Here is an 18,858-nt window from a genome sequence, read left to right on the forward strand (position 1 = left end):
GAGATACGGGAGCCTGATCAGAGCCTAACCAACTCTGCTCACATCGCCCGTCTTCTCCAGCACCCATTCTTACCCAAATGCAACCTCTCCTGCTATTGAAAATTCTTAAGAGTTTGGGCAATGGAAGAGCATTAGGAAAAATGTGCATGCACACATTTATATGGAAGCTATACATCAAATGCTGGGACCCAACCGAGTGGGATCTTCAGGGGGGTTTCCCCAAGTGGTTTGAATTAGCTTTTGGGCTTCACCCAAGTTTTCTTAGCCAGAACTTCTGGAACATGGTTATTGCAGAAGGATATTAAAGCATTAATCATCCTATTATAAAAAAAAAGTTCAGTTAAGAGACCAAAGGTTCCTGTTATTCTTTCCAACTCTTATTGTTTCATTTTCTTTGAGATCTAAGAGTAACTCAAAAGAAAAGCTGGAATGCAAGTCACCGTGAAATGACGTACGTTTCACTGCAGTGTGTGGGAAGAGCTGGCTGATTGCGAAACAGCGAAGCAGCGTTGCTAAGCAGCTGCCTTCGAACAGTAACGTCTTCTTCCATCATACGTAAAGATTTGGAATTTCTAAAATTTGTGAGACCAAAAAAAAAAAAGTATGACTAGTTATTTTGTTCTCTGCTGGGACAAAGAAAATGAATAGGATCTTACACACGCTTACGTTCCCATAATTACTGAGAAAGATTAGTCAGAAACCATTAGAGTGAGAGCCTGTACAATGTTCTCTTAGCCCCATGTACATATGTGTCTTTACTATGGATAACTTCTTTTATTAAAAAGTAATTTGGCTCTTCCATGGAAAAGTTTTGATTTCAATCCATGCACTTAGCATGTGAATCAATCAGAAAACATCAGTTAAGTTAAAATGAATAAATACGGCTGATTTTGTGACAACACAAATCCTAAAGGGCAACCACTTTTACGGCTTTACTGTAAGGCTGCATGTACACTGTTTGAGAGGGAAAAATCCTGCCTATAACTAACACTGGAATCTTGCCCAGTCTTCCTCAGCTGGAAGTAAAACTATAAGCTCAACATCTTGACAGAAACGGGAATAGGATGGCAGTAGGAGGGGGGGAAAAACCCACACACCACAGAAAAACAACTTTGTGAGGGTGCCATTTTTGTTTCCATAAATCCCATCCTTGTTTACTGTCACTGTTCTCTTCATTCAGAATGCTATTCCTCTATCCCCCCCTCTTTTTTTTCTTTTTCTTTTTTTCCTTATAGGCTTGTTTCTTTCCTCCACCTCTGTTGCCAAAGACTGGGCTTTTATTTCCGTGTGGTACAGGGATATGTTAACTCAGTGCCGTAACTCAGAAACCTCAGTGCCTCACAGTCCTCTGTCTGACCAGTCCTAATGACTACAGCGCTACCTTGCGCAAATGTTAATCATTTTGCTTAAACACCATAATCAATAGATGCAGAAACTGGTAGTTTCTACAGGCAGTAGCATGAGACCAAATCTTATAGGCTCTAAATTTCTCCACAAACCTGGCAATCTGGGAAGTAAAATTAGTCTAAGTCCAACATGTCCCAAATGACACGCGTAGGTTGCCTATAGTTTCAATCTTGGCAAAATACAATCACAAGCTGTAAGGAAATGCTGAAAATGCAGATGCCCAAAGTGTAATTTCATTTCTCAGAAAATAAATTAATGGCATTCAGACAGTACGTTAAATATGAATGATTTTGTTTTCTGAACAAGAGAAAGGTAACATATAGTTATTATTAATATTATCAGATCATACACATCCTGTCTACGCTGTGCTCTGATCTGCAGCATTGGAGCTAAAAAGCCATTGAATGGCGACCAGACAATACATTATGTTAGTTTCAAGATGACGTACATAGTGAGGCAACAGAAATCAGCACATGCAAAAACCGAAGGATGAAGATTACTCAGATGTATCGGGTATGACACAGTTCAAAATTTAGAACCCGACCTACACCTTCGTTTGTATCTTCATTACAAAGAGTAGATGTGAAGCAAAAATATAAATCTCCTTTCACTGAAAGACTAGGCACAGACCTAGATCGTTAAAATAAATAAGTAAATAAAAGCAATTGAAAGATCATAATCTGAGGAAAAGTAGGAGTGTATCATATTTGTCCTTCACAGAAACTACCCGTCTGTGAGGATTTTTGGAAGTCGGCATAAAAACAAAAATTAAAAAGTTATTAACTGACAAAAATACGTCGTTTTGACTGTGTACATAAACTGTACTGCTGGCTGAGGACTGCTCCTGGCAGAGGTGAGGCAGGGTGACGGCCTCGGAGCGGGTGTAACAGCACGTGCACCTTTCCTCGCTGACACGGGCTCGCATGTGCAGTTCATGAAGCAGTGCGACTGCATGTGAAATTCAGCCACACTTTTAAATCGGAACGTGCAGGATGGCAGAAAGCCACTGTATTTACGTGTATTTACACGTTTATTTACAGTAAGCAGGCGCTGCACCCAGGTCTGCAGAGGAGGGGACGCACCAGTACCACGCGCAGACAGGTGCGGGGACACACACACACCCCCGGCACACACATGTGCACATATATAAGCGCACACACACACACACACACACACACACGCACAATTACACACACGTATACGCTCACACACTCTCACTACAGCCACCACCACCTAAACCCCCCCTCAGCCTCGGCACCCGCAGTACCACAGAGCCACCGCCGGGGGGCGCTGCGCCTCACGCATCCCCCCACACCCCGCTGCCGCGCATGCGCAGAGGCCGGCCATGAAGCCCTGCTACGCGCGTCCGGGGCCGCCCTTCCCCGGCCCCTCCCCTGCCGGGCGCGCTGCGTGTCCCTCTGCTCTTAAGGTGGAGCGGCGCAGTCCCGCGGGATTTCTCGGGGCGCGGGCACGCCGTTGCGTGGCACGACCTTAACGCGGCGGCTGGCGGGTGCCCCGGCGGCGGAAGCGCGCCGGGGGTGAGGGCGAGTGGTGACGTTTCGCCGGTCGGCGGGGAGCGCCCGCCGCTGCCGGAGCGCGGAGCCTGCGCAGCGCCGCCAGGCCCGGCCCGGCCCGGCCCGGCCCGGTGAGTGCCCGCGGACACCGCCCCGGGCCGGCCTCGCTGCGTGCCCCGCTCCGGTGCGGGGCCGCTGCAAGGGGTCCGGGGGGCTGCGGGGACGGGTGTGCCTCGCAGCGAGCGGTTGGTTAGCTGCGCCGGGGCCGGGGCCGGCGGCCGGGTGAAGCGGGGCGGCGCCGGGGGGGGAGGCTGCCCTTCGGCCCGGCAGGTCGGGGGTGCTGAGCCTGCCGGCGGCCCGCCAGCGGGCCTGGGCCTGGGCGGCTGTGTAACGGGAAGGTGTGTGGAAGTCTGCCTGAGCAGTGTTTGACCTGCTGAATTTGATGCACAGGCACACCAGAGAGTGAAATGCCTCCTAGTTGCAGGAGGGAGCTTCTGTTTTTAAGTAGGCCATCAGGATAGCCCGAAATTAACTTCAGCCCAGTATTTGCCAAAAATAACTTGGCAAAGTGAAACTTGCCTGCTTTCTGGAGTGCAAAGCTGATTTCTTAACCTAATATTTACTGGAATAATTCATTTGGGAAGGCATAGCTTCAACTTGTTTTTTAAATTATTTTTTAATTGTGTGTGGTTTTTTTTGTTTTTGTTTTTTTTTTTCCTCTTTTCAGGTTCTTCTCTTTGAAGTTCTACCTGAAGCCGCCAAAATGGTTCTAGCAGATCTCGGAAGAAAAATAACCTCAGCATTGCGCTCACTGAGCAATGCTACCATCATCAATGAAGAGGTTTGTAATACACCTATGTGATGCCTCTGTAACGTCTAGAAAGCGAAGTTCTAATAGATAAGGCTGATGAGAGGCTTGAAGCGGGTCAATGTAATCCCTGGGCTCTTTTTTTTCTTTCAAATAACATTTCTAGCTAGAGGTTTATAACCCCTGATAGTACAGCGAAAACGCAGAGCTACGTTTAGGCCTCAGAGGTTGTGGGTCCCATGGTCACGGAGCCTGGTGGCTGTACTCCTGGACAGTGGTGTTCTGAGGAGGGGAACGCTGAAGGAGGCAATTTGCAGCTACGTTTGGTTGGGATGTACGGTGTGAGACTGTACAGTGTTGCAACTTTTGTGTTCAGCTACGCTGTGGACGTGTATTAGGTTGCTAGAAGTTGGAGCATGGAAGGAGAAATAGCTTTCAGTGTAAATCCTGCCCTCTGAAATGTGAGGATTGTTGTGGTTACTGCCTTTCTATTCTAGCCAGCGTGTGTGGTTCTGGAAGCTGCTTGACTTAGTAGAGTTTGTATTTTTAAAAAAAATCAAAACATGAAATGATAAATAAGTGTGTTCTGGTACAAAGACTGAAAAGCAAGATTGAAAACTAACAGATGTGATGGTTTGGAACTGCCAAGGAGTAAATAAATTGCTAGAAACTTTTCAGGTGGTAAGATATGGTTTGTGGCTTAAACTACAAAGAAAGCTTATCAAGGTTTGTAGAGTTGGCATAGTTCTAGAACTTGTGCACAGGGCAAAAGCTTTAACAAGTCTTAAGCTAGGAGACAACAGAACTTTAACTGTGTCAAATATGGCCCAATTCATTTATTCAGCAATGCAGATTTTTCTGCTGCAAGAGCTCAAGCTGTGCAAATGAGGCCACCTACTCAGGTGTTACTTTCAAAAAAAACCCTTTCTGTTACAGACTTTTCAAAGTGACAAGTCTTAAAACAACTAATCTGGGTTTCAGAGGCACCTGTTTGCCTCAAAGCCATGCCACAGAGCAACATACCAGTTTCTGCTGAAAACGTTGATAGTGTGACCACCTTGTATTGGGGGAATACTTTTGCTTGTCAAGATTGCGTTAAATTCGTTTGTGGCTTTCTGTTGCAGTTGTTTTTGAGGAGTAGCTGTAGGGAAGTTTAGGAAGTATTGCTACCATACAAGCTGCCATCCTCCGTAATGCAATAGGAAGCATTCTGCATTACTTTGTAGTTTGAATATTACAAGTTGAGGAGCCTCCATTCTCTTTCAGATTTAAATTTGATTCGCAAATGAACAAATGTGCGGACCTTATGTGGCACTTGGTATAATAATGGTACCACATGCATTTAATTCATAAAAGCCTTTACTAGATTATAAATACACTTTCACATTCTTATTTGAAACTAATACTGGGCTAGTCAATGCTGTGGATTGTAAAACCATTTCTCTTTTATACTCCAAAGGTTTTAAATGCTATGTTAAAAGAAGTATGTACAGCACTACTGGAAGCTGACGTTAATATTAAACTTGTGAAGCAACTAAGAGAAAATGTCAAGTAAGTCAAATAATCAAAACAAATTTAACTTATAATGTTTGTAAAAGTTGTAACTTGAGGTTACAGAAGAGCAACTTCCAATTTGCTTATGGTTTTCTTAGACATACCCAGTTCACCTGTAAGCCCCTATTTTCACTTTACAGAAATATTTAGTTTAAAATAAATGTCCTGCCAGCTCCATCAAAAGAAATCTTCCTCAAGTTTAGCCAGTCTTTGCTGTTGTACGCTTGTTTTGAAAAACTGATGTCAGTTCAGTGGAAGAGTAAACAAGCTCTTTGTTGCTGCCTAGACACCTCATCTTCATATGTTTTGTGCCGGATATAAATAGATCCGTGCATATGACCAGGACTGTTACCTTGGCTATTTTCAGATGTGTAACTCAAGTATATGTGAGTCTGAAAGACAAGTATTCCAGAAACATGTTTTCATCCTGCATACAGAAGCAATGTCTCTAATGTATGTCACTTCTTGAATGTGCACTAACTGAAAACTCAAAGCAAATATCAGAGTGCTGCTCCAGCTGCAGAGACTTCACTACTATTAGGTTGCTTTAAGTTATATTAGGATGCTTTAAGTTATATTAGTATTTCATGGCTTTGGTTGTACTAAAACTGTTTTCTTCAACTCAGGTCTGCAATTGATCTTGAAGAGATGGCATCTGGCCTTAACAAAAGGAAAATGATTCAGCACGCTGTCTTTAAGGAACTTGTTAAAGTAGGACTTCAAAATTCCCTATTACATCACTTTTCTTGTACAGCCTGGGTTGTGCGAGCACTACAGTAGCAAGCTAAGCTTTAAGGTTACCACGTGGTCCCAAGAGGGGTTCTGCGTATCTGGGTTGTCATGTTTTCTGCTCTAATGCTATTTACTATGCAAACAGTATTTTTTCTGATCAGAACTTTACTTTCAAGGCATCTCTCTCAGACTAACCTCAATGTAACCTTCAAGTTCAGCTATGCTTGCTTTTCAATTGAAATGTGAAGACGAAGGAAGGGTAATGGCCTACAAACTTGTGGACTACTGTATTTGGTTGTCCCAGAAACAAGCCTTTGCTACCTTAATGAAGATTTATTAAAGCTACTTTAAAAAGTATAAGTAACAACCAGGCAGTTTCTCTACCGCAAATTCTAACCTGCCTGCTTGGTCAAGTCACTGCCCTGATACCAGTATTCTGTCCTCTCGCCAGTTAACGGTGTAGTGTTTTGTTCTTCCGTAGTCTGTGCTCACCCACATGATATCTCCCTGGAATGTATTCACCTTCTACTCACTGAGAAGTGAGGCACTAACCCAAAAAAGTCTTCTGTAGTGTTGGACTCTCATCAGAAGAGGTCCATCTAGTGCAGTGATGGTGGGGTGGAGGTCATGTTTCTGTGCTGATTGTAATATTTGTGCCATATATGCAGGCCACCCTGACTTTAGTGCTTGGCCTTAGAAAGAAGCACTGTTACGGTCACAGAATGGTTAGGTATAACACCATATACTACAGATTTCTTGCGTGGGCTGTGGCTGTTCTTGTAAACCAGTAAGCGTCTAAGCCAAATTAAGACCCAGATATACAAAAAATTGTCTTTCTCCATGGAATGTGACGCTAACTGTTCTGTGCTTCTGAAATTCAGATCTGCAACACACAGTATACTTTGTTCTATAGCTTGTAGATCCTGGAGTCAAAGCATGGACACCTACCAAAGGAAAACAGAACATTATCATGTTTGTTGGCTTGCAAGGAAGCGGTAAAACAACAACCTGTTCAAAGGTAACTTGCACGGAACCTGTTTGTGTTGTGTTGTTTTGTTTTGCTTGGGAAGGAGGGTGTGGTTGGACACGTTATGTAGGGCTTGCTTGTGACCCATGCTGCTTTTATCGCTAGGAAAGTACTGACTGATTGCATTGTAGAAATACTTCTGCTGAGGGGATTCTATGATGAGATGAATGTTCAAAGTAATATTCTTTTGAGACTATTTATGGTTTCAGGACTTCCTTCAAGATTTTTTTCAAAAACTACACTCCTAATGAAGGAATTTTGTATGTGGATCACAGATTCTTTCCATTCTTAAATCTTCCTGGATTTAAGATGTACTCTGAGTAGAACCTATCTCATTCTATTACCTACTTAGGGGAACAAGTAGAAATTGGCCTCTGTATTAGGTGTCTCAGCTGAGCATGAATGGGTGCTGTGAAATCTGTTCCAGCCCTGAGTTTATTGAGGAAATTTAGATTTATATCCTCAAGGAAAAAAAAAGGCACAATTCAGAGCAGTTGTAACTTAACCTATTTACAATGGTTTTGGGGAAGGAAAAAATCATACTATGGAAGAAGACTACTGATGTATGTTTGTGTATTTTCTTTTCTTTTTTTGGTCACCTGCTCTCTGTGAGATTCAGACATAAGCTGTACTGAATATATCACTGCTCTGATTTCATAAGACTTTCCTAGTGTTTATGTAGACAAACTGTATTTTGGAAGTCTGTCTTTGGGTGAATCAAATGTTCTGTGAATGTATGTTGTACTAGCGAAGCTTACAAGTGTTACAAGGCAGTAAGGCTTCCATCCATTGCTTTAAAACATGTCCTTGCAATGAAATATCTTTGTTCCTCTGGAAGTGAAGAAACAAAGAAATGCTCACGTTGCAGTACAGCTTTGGGTAGTTTCTGAAAGCTAATCCCATCTGCAGAATCTAGGAGTTAACAAAACGGGAACAGAGGCTATTTGTAGCCATTCCTAGCTCAGGAAACTGAAATCAACTATTTTCATCTAACCATGTTAATCATTTATATAACATACTTTTCTAACATGCTAACAAGTTGATACTTGCACAGTGCTACTAGGTGGTCTCGGTTATAGGAAAGCTGGCTTGATTTTGTGTCCTCAGTATGTACTTCAAGCTGGTACATAGTGCCATGCTTTCTAGTGGGATTTTGGTGTAACTACTTGTTTGGATTTCTTTTAACAGTTAGCATACTTCTACCAGAGGAAAGGTTGGAAGACGTGTTTAATATGTGCAGACACATACAGAGCAGGTAATATAAACAGCTTCTAACGATATGGTTCTTTCTCTGAGTTTTGTTTTTTTTAAATAGCCCCCTGACCATACCTGTCTTACAGGTGCTTTTGACCAGTTAAAGCAGAATGCCACAAAAGCAAGAATTCCCTTTTATGGGAGGTAAGTATCTTTCAGAATCTGTTTGAAGAACAGCTCAATTATAACGAGATATTGTTCCTTACTGAACATCTCCCACAAAGTCCCATTCAGTGTTGCCTAACTAATAGGCTATTAAAATATTTGCTCTCATGAGATGAAATACCTGTCTAGCTCAGTATATTCTGTCTGTCAGTAGTAGCAGGTAGAGTGAGTGTAAGAAGAGATCAGGCATCTGGAGATAATCCCCTAAATGTTCTCTCAGCTTGCAAGTTTACAGGGCTTTACCAGACAGATTGAGGTTTTCAGGAAATAATCCACTTAGCATCTTTACAGATCAAAAGATGTGATTTTTTGGCCCTTAATTTTTGTCAGGTAGTGGCAGCAGTAGAACTAATATAGTTTTTATTAAACTTCCGTATGAGCTCCAGCTTTGCTGGAGGTGCGCTGTCTAGGTGCCTAGTTACAACTTCCGTCCGAGAAAGGCTAGCAGAAACTAGCACGATCTTCAGCAGGTGAGACAGTCCTTTGTGCTTCAGTTCACCGGACTTCAAGGGTAAATGGCTTAGGGAGGCATAATCTGAATCAGTTTTGGCTTGATATAAAGGAAGTCCATCTTGAAATCTAGGTAGATTTAATAAGTTCACAGTCAAGTAATAAAATCCTTAATTAGCTTAAGGATAAGGAATTGCATACATGTTGATGTGTATCTTTGTGATCAGTTACACAGAAATGGATCCTGTAATTATTGCCTCAGAAGGTGTTGAGAAATTTAAGAATGAAAACTTTGAAATAATCATCGTTGATACCAGTGGACGTCACAAACAGGAAGACTCCTTGTTTGAAGAGATGTTACAAGTTGCTAATGCCATTGTGAGTAGTTTCAAGAAACACATTGACATTTGTTAGAATAATTTGAGTACAAATCATTGCTCATCTCCCAATGTTCTGTGTGGTTTTCTGTCTTCTGGAATGTGTCAGCATTTTTAACACCTAGAATGTGTTAGGAATTACAAACTGATATGAATAAACCACGACTGGATGATCAGTGCTTGATCGCTTTGTGTCAGTTTTAATTCTTGGATCTGTAATTCAGGGGTGCTTGCATATAACTAGATTGCAGTTTTACTGCTTTAACTTTCCCTTTTGAGGTCTTTGCATTAAGAAACTAGATAAAATCAGACCACACTGGTTCTTTTCTGTAGCTGTGTACTACATTTCTGTGGTTGTTATGAATGTTTGCCCTGAAACAAAAAAGATGATTGGAGAACGTTCATCAGCTTGGGTATGTAAATGAAGCTGGTGTTTCTCGTGTGAGTTTTAAAGAGTTTGGCTAGTTTTTGATTCTGTGATCTCGCATAACAATGTGACAGTTCCCACACAACTCCTGTTAACGGTAACTTGTTTTCAGAGAAATGAACATCATAAAGCTCTTAATATAAAACCAAATGGAAGATGTTCATTGCTTGTAGATGCTATTTAGCTTACTGGCTCAGGTACTAGCTAAAATCATTCAAAACATAAATAAAAACTGTAAAACTATTAAAGTTTAATATTCTGTGTTGTAGATAAGTTTTTCACAAATAGTAGCACAGCGTAAGGGCTTCAAATGGTCCTTAGACAATACTGCTCATAGAACAGTGTTACAGTGAGTTCTGCTACTGAACATAACGCATCAACACAGTCCAAGAAAGCAGGAAACAAATTTCTCTTCTTTTCCTCTTAGCAACCGGATAACATTGTTTATGTGATGGATGCTTCCATTGGCCAAGCTTGTGAAGCTCAAGCTAAAGCTTTCAAAGACAAAGTAGATGTAGCTTCCGTTATTGTTACTAAGCTTGATGGACATGCGAAAGGAGGCGGCGCTCTTAGTGCGTAAGTATTGTGATATAACAGGGTGTCCAAGGTCTGGCTGTGGGTGTACAACCATGAAATGTGTTAGTGTCTCACAGAAACCTGTCTTGGGAAAGTGTCACTGTCACATTACAAGGAACCTAGAAATGTCAGTAGTAACAGTTAGATTTTTATCCTAATTTCAGTGGACCTTTTGACATTCAGTGGGAATCAGAATTGGGTATTACGATGTACTTCCAATGCAGTAGTGTGTATTGTCACACATCAGACTTCTGTCTTCTGAGAACAGCAAAAAACAATTGTTGCATCTTGCATATCAGATGCAAAGTACAAATTTGAGCTTAATAGATAAGGCTTACCTGAAAAATTTTCTTTCTCATTTAATGCCCATAATTTTTCCAAAAGGGAAAAAAATTTAGCTAGTCCTATCTAATGGCCTTAAAGCTGTGATGCAAATGAAGTTTCTGAATTTTCAGTGTCCAGCAACTTGGTAAAAAGATGAATCTGCAGTTATGCTTTTCTGAACTCCATCTTCTTGCGCTTATGTGCTGTGCTGTATCTTGACATCCTTTGTTGACTAGAACATGCCATATTATCTTCTAAGTTAGATTAATCTCCAACTGTTCTTGAGTGATACAGCTTTGTATGGAGCAGAGATGTGTCTGACTTGGATCTTAAGTGTTAGAATTCCTAAACTGCCATATGTATTTTGCTGTTATTTATAGCACAGTAATGGAACACTAAATTTAAGAGTAAAATGAAAATACCAAAAGCGAGTTCCAGCTGTCATGTACTCGTATACGTCGTCTGCTGTGCCATTCTGTACTTTCTGTAGACTGGAAGCAGAGTTCGATTAAAGCTAGTGTCAGTGACTGATTCCTGAAAAGGTTTTGATTTTTCTCATGTCTAAGGTTTTTTCCTGTGTTGAAAATGAGATTGTTGTCTGTAGGAGGAACCCTGAAGAAAAATTAATCAACACTTGTGTCATCTGACCTCCCTACATTAGGGTAGAATGGGCACGATTTATTTTTTTCTATCCTCTCAAGTTTCTGAAAATTGGCAAAGAAAATGCAACTTATGTATCTATTGGTGATTTGTCAAAGCAGAGTGTGGAAGAAACAGTTTGTATTTTACAAAGTACTAATTAAAGAAATGTTGTCAGCTATTCCCAGCTACCCCTCCTAAATGGATGTTGGATGTTTCTGCATTAATAATTTTTGGGAGTAAAAAAGATACTTGGGAGATTGAGTTGATGTGTTCATTGTGTTGTGCTGATGATGTCTGAGACATAATATATTCCATATTCCATAATATATATATACATATATTTCACTGCAGAGTTGCTGCTACAAAGAGTCCTATTATTTTTATTGGAACTGGTGAACACATAGACGACTTTGAACCCTTCAAAACGCAGCCTTTCATCAGCAAACTTCTTGGTATGTATGACATGCAACTGTACTTATAAGACACTTTGAACCTGATAATAGAAAGTTAAAGTGTAATTTTTTAATGCTAACTTCAGAGCTGGTTTTGTTTTCCAGGTATGGGTGATATTGAAGGATTGATAGATAAAGTAAATGAGTTAAAGCTGGATGATAATGAAGCACTCATAGAAAAGCTCAAACATGGTAAGTTGTTCCCTGAATAGCAGATGTATTACCATGAACTAATCACGGCAGGTTCCCTCCAAGATGCAGACCACTGCATTAATTTGCGGTCTGTGTAGAGACAAGTAATTTGTTTCAAGTGCACATTGCAGAATGGTTGTTCTTACTCTAATAAATGCATCAAGCAAGTAAATAGTCATGTTTTTCATCAAGTGACAGGTAGTGCTGTAACTGCTGATGAAGCAGCTTAAAACTCTTGAGTGTGTGCCATCTTGTGTGCCTAGCTGTATTAACGGTAGAGATGATGTTTACTTATCTGTTTTTATGCAGTATAGTATTGCTCTTTATTTTCACAGGGTAAATAGTTGAGAAAGTAACACCTAGATGTTAGTGTGACCTTTGCTAATCTTCTCTTTTTGTTGTATTTCAGGTCAGTTTACATTAAGAGATATGTATGAACAATTCCAAAACATCATGAAAATGGGACCATTCAGTCAGATCTTGGTTAGTTATCCCAAAAATCATTTTTCTTCATCAGATTTTCATTTATATCTGGCAAATTTCTGCTGTGAGCTTAAAAACTTTTCAGTGAAACTGGTGCTAGAGTCTGTGCTTTATATTTTTCGAAAAGGTCCACTGCGATACATACCTGCTGAACTCAAACTTGCTGTCTGTATTTCTGGCTGCTTAATTAAAGTTAGATTTGCTTGTTCTGACACAGCTTTTGTTTTGCATTTTAAAACTAGGGTATGATCCCTGGTTTTGGAACTGACTTCATGAGTAAAGGCAATGAACAAGAATCAATGGCAAGGCTAAAGAAATTGATGACTATAATGGACAGTATGAATGACCAAGGTAAAACAAACTTCAACCAGTATTTCACTTCTCAGTTGTTGAACAAGCCTATTTATAGAGATCTCTTTTGGAAACAAGTTGGACCTAAGGTAGCATCTAAAATGACAGAAAAGGGAAGAGAGCATTTATCAGTCTTATAAACAGTTACTTATCCCTGTGCCTTTAAACTTTCTGAATAAGTCCCAATACTTAGAGATATACTGACAACTTCTTGTTGCTGCTCTCTTGTGTAGACTAGATGGAATTTCAAAGCATTCCATTGATAATTAATGCGTTTTTGTTTTTTGTAGTGTAGTTGTGCTTCTAAAATTTATTAATGCTACATGTGCAAATGAAAAAGTTGGATTTGTTTTTGATCTGTCATTATCATATTTCTTCATACCTTTCTTCCACCCTCAAGTTTACTTAGTGATATAGCCTAGTCTCTGGAATTCAGGGTGTGCTGTTTCTAAACCACCCAGAACTCTTACAGGAGAGGTATGCTCTCACCCTTGAGCTAAACCTATTAGCCTGGCTTACACCAGGTATGCTGAGAGCATAATTTATTCTGACAATTTTTTCTATCACTCTGATTGACACGGGAATGGCCTGTGCTATTCCTTTGAATATTCTGTCTCAATTAGTTCTGTACAATTCTGCATTGACACTTCTATAGCTATTTTTTTGTGCTGATAATTTAGTTTTAATCCAGAGCGCGCACTTGTTTTCATTACTTTTAACAATGTTTTTTTCCTTCCTCTGCTGTAATTGCAGAACTTGACAGTACAGATGGTGCCAAAGTATTCAGTAAGCAGCCAGGAAGAATCCAAAGAGTAGCAAGAGGTTCAGGTGTTTCTACCAGAGATGTCCAGGAGCTTTTGACCCAATACACTAAATTTGCACAGATGGTGAAAAAGATGGGAGGTATCAAAGGGCTCTTCAAAGGTAAAAGAAAGTAAAACACTTATTAACTCAGTGCGAAGGTCACTTGATATGTGAACACAGAGGAAGCTCATAATGTAGATTAGGTGCTGGGAGAAGGGAAAGGTGAGAGAGGTGTGGTGGGAGAGGAGGACTGAGTTGTAGGTCACTCATTTTCATGATGCTTGCAAGCTCTTTGATTTAACTGGTGAGAGCCATACTGTTCTTCATGATGTTAATGTGTAAATTGGGAGTGAAAACTGCTGTATTTTTGGCTTTATCGAGGTAGAGTTCATCACTACCACAATACTGACACTGTAGTCTGTTATGTGGGCGGGACAGGGACTGTTGATCCTTAATTACTCAAAGTAGTTGATGTAGTAATTTTTGATCATTGACTTGAATGGATTTGAATATAAAATTACGTAAAATTGTTTTTTTTTTTAGCCTTGTATTTTAATCCACTTTTTCTTCCATTTTCTTGAAGGCGGTGATATGTCAAAGAATGTAAACCCATCTCAGCTGGCCAAGCTGAACCAACAGATGGCAAAGATGATGGATCCAAGAGTCCTTCATCATATGGGTATGTATCGGCATTTGACAGCTTCACTAGGTGATTACCTGTTACAGTAATCTATTTGAAATATTACAGAATTTAGGAAGGGGACTCATCTGGATTCAGCTCTCAAAATGAGCAATTGGAGTAACATCTGAGGAAATAGTACAGTGACTTCAAGCATGTCTGTTGTGAAGCAAATCTATTCCTGAACTTCCATCCCCTTCCAAGCTTTGCCTTAAATAAGTAATTTTGACAAGAACAGCTTTTACTAAAGCTTTTACTAAAGATTCCCATACTGGAATCTTTTTAACTGATAATGATGATTTCTTCAATTTTTTTTCCTTTGTCTAGATCTTGATGCAAAGGTCATCTTAAAACCTACTTTAAGCTTTATGTAATTACTTCCTCGGTTGTCCATATTTTGATAGCCATTTAAGCTTGGCTGAGTATTGGGCTTTTGTTTGTATATTACAGAGATGGTCTCCTTACACCACACGTACTTTAGAAGCAAGATAGCTGTCCTTCAAAACTAATTAACGCATGCATCTTCTCACTTATTTTCTTCAGGTGGCATGGCAGGATTGCAGTCAATGATGAGACAATTTCAACAAGGTGCTGCTGGGAATATGAAAGGCATGATGGGATTCAATAATATGTAAAGAAGCCTTAATAAAAATGGACTTGGTTGACTATTAGTTGCGACTTCAGTGAAAGGATTACTTTCTTCCTTTTTACAGTGATGGGGGAGTGGTCTTTTAAAATCTTATTCAGGCTTCTCAGTTTCTACATCTAACTTCTGAAAACTATTTTTGCTTAAAGTAGTTCCTCTCCACTAATACCTGATGGCACAAAGAGTAATTCAATTTAATAAAATCATGATGTAAAATTTTAATATGTAGAGACACTTTTTAATTGTTTACATTAAATGGCAGCCATTATATTTGTAAACAACCCTGATCTTTGGTTATAGTAACATAAAATGTCACAAATATACTGTAAAATAAAATTAAGCGATTATGAACACAGGAATGGACTATTTCTTCCAATTCTTCATAATGATCCTTTATCAGTATGTAATGAGACTTCCTTAATTTGAATCATTTCTAATTATCTATGCCAAACAGTTATAGCAAAACAGTTATAGCAGTAACATAACTGTAATGCAACATCTAAAATGTAGAGGTGCTGCTGCTCAGATTTTTGAAGGTGTCAGTTTTGTACAAAAACTGTTCTCCAGAAGTCTTATCAGTCTTTGCCTTTACATAAACAATGAAGGAAATTAAAACATGTATGTAGAAATCTTCAGTATATGTGACAGCTTGAAAATCTGCGTACTGGACTGCCAATTAAGCAGCTCTTCTGTTATCAAAATAGTTTGTAATATATAGTAAATAAAACTCTTGTGCTGGTATTGAAATTCAAATAGCCATAGATAGTTGTATCTGACAGACCATATTGCCCCAACTCAACTATTACCTGATCTTAATTTCCTTTGTCATCTCTTGTACTACCTCAGTCCACAGTGTAGGTCTGAAATGGGTGGAATCTACAGGTACACTTGAGAAGTGTAAGCCAGATAAACCTTAAAATCTGATGCACAGTTTAGCAAATATGGTGAGATCGTTCACTGTTTCTTTAAGGAAAGGGAGTGTATTATGGATTTAAGTATGCTGAGTGCTTGGATTGTAAATAGACACCCATTTGTGTTGCCTAGATGACATAAAAATTAGATATGGTAATCAAAGTATGTCCATCTGTTAGTGGCAGCCATTTGTTTGAAAAGGTGACCGCTAACAGCTGATAGTGAACAACTTATTAGCACAAGAGCATAATTACCTACATAAAACATAAGCCATGCTGTAACTTAGTTTATAATGTCTATTTTCTGCACTAGTAATGGTACATGTATTCTAAATAGGATACTGAAAAATCTTTAGGTATGCTTTTCACTACAATACTGCATTTTATGCATATAGTTAATCTGTAAAAGAATTGGTTACAGTGGATTCTATTATTTTCAATGAAAATCAAACAAAAGAATGAATACTTGCATATCATGAGCTTGTGCAGGAGCTGTCCTCAGTTATACAAGTGGCACATGTTTACGAAAACTACTTTTTCAAAGTATTTTCAGTTCTTGAGCAATTGAAGTGAATACAAGATACAAAACCATGCAGCTGCATTAGAAAGCAGAATATAAATCTTGGTTTGCAACACGGTAGGGGATAGTGAAGTTAAGTTGAATGCTGTTGATGGAAATCAAACGTGAGAAGAATAGGCATATCGAGGAGGAACAGTGAAGCACTGTTCCTGTACAGGCTTAGTTGGACGGTCAAGATATCAACAATTAACTTGTCCTATTTTCAATCCATTGCACGTGTTTAATTTTAGTCTTTAGAATATCCAAACTACTACTGCCGCCGTACAGGAAGAGACCAAATAGGGACAATTGCCTAAAGATTTGAATTGGTGTCTTTAAAGAAAAAGTGGGTATAGGCTCATGCTAGAGGTGCTTAAGTGGAAAGTTCAACTGTACAGAAGGGTCTATAAAACCCTCTCATAGATTTATAGGAGAAAAACATTTTTAAGGAGTGTGGGGAAATAACTTTCTTTGTAGATCCTCCAGAGTACAATGTGTAGAAGAAAATCTGAGCTGCTGCCAGAGAATAGAAGCTATCATGTTCAGTACATTCTTTCAATCTGGGGCTCTAAACTGAAGACTTAATTACATCAAGTCAAGAGAGGTCTATGTAAAACAAGGCTAGAAAGTAACAACTCCCTGGACTATCTTCTTGCATCACTTAGACTTCTTGTGCTTGTCCATCACAGAAAAGTTCTGTCTGGTATACATGAAGCCTGATAAGTTGAAGCAAGTTTCACTGGGAATAAATAGAAGACTGAGGTTTGTCTTTCTGTGTCTGTCTTCACGAAACCAGTTGGTGCTGCTTGGACTAGTTAGCTGTTTTGTTGTCTGGGCACATGGCTAAATCTAGGTTGAGAATTTGAGAGGAGATGATGAAGGGTTTAGGAAATCAGGTAACTGTAGTGCCCGGGGAAGGCCACGAGGAGGAGCCAAGGGACAAAAGAGCAGCGTACAAAATAAGCTTGTCTCCTCGAGCTTCTGTTCTACAAGTACATCCTTGTTTTAAAATCAGTGATATCCTGCAGTCGCCCTCTTACAGTATTTAAGCTTACAGTACATTAAGGTTACACTATGTTAATAAATTCTGATATGTATGTGTTCATTAGTGCAACCTGATGTAGAAATAGGTACCTGATGTGTGTTTATTGTTTTTGAAAGATGATGGATATAAAACTTTGTAAGTCCTGATGATTTTTGCTGTTCTGTAAAAGTGGAAGACCTTTACCAGCTGTGGAACAATCATTCATGTATTGTTGGCGCATGCTTTCTTGGTTTGCTGCCTCTTGATGGAAAGTCCTACCGAATGGGCTGGAACAACAGGTCTGATGGAATTTTTCACTCCTTCACTCCAGACAAGGAAGAGAAGGAACTACCCTGGTAGTTCAAACATCAATGACCTTTCATCACAGCTATTGAAAAGGATGCATGTAGTTCATAGCAGCAATTCTTAAGCCTCTCTGCCTGAGCAGCCTACTAAGAGAGGAAACAGTTTTGATGGTCAATATATAGCTGTGTGATAGTATCTGGACAATTAACTCTATTAGCACACAAAAACAGCCATGAAAAGGCACAGGTACGGTTTTGTCAGAACTTTGTGTTATTTATTTACTGATACTAGTCTTTACCTTTCATTAGGACTTCTACTATTGACAACTATTAAAGTCTAATTTGCAAATGCAAATTGTTTTGGGAGGTGAAAGTTTTACTGTACAGCTGCTATTATAACCATAGAGGCAAAGGACAGCAAGTTGGTTGATTTAATGCCGTTCTAAGAGCTGCTAACATATTTCAATCAGTTCTTAATAAACAGAATTCAGATGTAAGGATAAGAGGTATTTACTTGCCCTTATGCTAATTTGTTTCTTTGCAATTTTAAGTAATACCTCATTATTTCTATATACAAAGTAGATGCTTGGTCCTGTATTGTACGAAATAGTACTCTATTCATTCAGGTGTTTATCATCAAACATTTTGATCACACATCCCATTTGTAAGTCACTTCCGTAAGGGGAACTTTTCTGCCTTGTGCGAGTATAATTGTAAATCTGGTACATTTGTGCTCAGTGGGACCTTAATTTGCCTCACAATCTGGATAATGCTTCGATATGACTAAAGAATGGTTAAGAGTCTGTCTGTGCCACAGCCCGTAATTTTGGGAAGCCATAGTGAGTGACACAGGGTTGAAGGTTGGCTCTTACCATCACGTAAATAATTGTGTGTTACAGCCACTGACTCCTACCTTTAAAACATGATTCACTCCTCGGTTCTGCAAAAAGGATGCTTCAAATACCTCCTCCTCCAGCTGGCTTCTCTGCTTGTTGGCAGTGTCTGTGCCTTTCGCCTCGCTCAGCTCTGGCCAGGCAATGAGGGCCGGGCAGGCGGCTGCCTGTGGGCGCTCAGCACAGCGCTGGGAGGCTGAGGGCCGTCAGCTCCCGGCTCAGAGCAACCCAGTTACCTGACACGAAACGCTTCTCCCTGCCTGCTGGGAATACGTGTTATTTGCACTGACTCAAACCCCAGG

General features: G+C 39.9%; 1 protein-coding gene across 1 annotated transcript; it reads left to right on the forward strand.

The window, feature by feature from the left end:
- The first annotated feature begins 2,854 nt into the window (after positions 1-2,854).
- On the forward strand, positions 2,855-15,223 carry SRP54 (signal recognition particle 54). The gene is made up of 16 exons (XM_080594870.1): positions 2,855-3,052; positions 3,649-3,762; positions 5,189-5,280; positions 5,910-5,994; positions 6,929-7,033; positions 8,231-8,297; positions 8,383-8,440; positions 9,139-9,289; positions 10,143-10,291; positions 11,609-11,709; positions 11,815-11,901; positions 12,311-12,384; positions 12,627-12,735; positions 13,489-13,659; positions 14,123-14,218; positions 14,762-15,223. Exons 2-16 carry the CDS (start codon positions 3,685-3,687, stop codon positions 14,851-14,853), a joined length of 1,515 nt encoding a protein of 504 aa, XP_080450996.1. The 5' UTR covers positions 2,855-3,052; positions 3,649-3,684; the 3' UTR covers positions 14,854-15,223.
- The last annotated feature ends 3,635 nt before the right edge of the window (positions 15,224-18,858 follow it).

The sequence above is a fragment of the Anser brachyrhynchus genome (genome assembly GCF_964034855.1).
Source record: "Anser brachyrhynchus genome assembly, chromosome: 5".
Lineage (NCBI taxonomy): Eukaryota > Metazoa > Chordata > Aves > Anseriformes > Anatidae > Anser > Anser brachyrhynchus.

Coding starts and splice junctions, on each gene's coding strand:
- SRP54 (XM_080594870.1), top strand. CDS start 3,685: ATGGTTCTAGCAGATCTCGGAAGAAAAATAACCTCAGCATTGCGCTCA. Junction 11,710..11,814: donor TTTCATCAGCAAACTTCTTG/GTATGTATGACA, acceptor TTTGTTTTCCAG/GTATGGGTGATATTGAAGGA. Junction 14,219..14,761: donor AAGAGTCCTTCATCATATGG/GTATGTATCGGC, acceptor TATTTTCTTCAG/GTGGCATGGCAGGATTGCAG.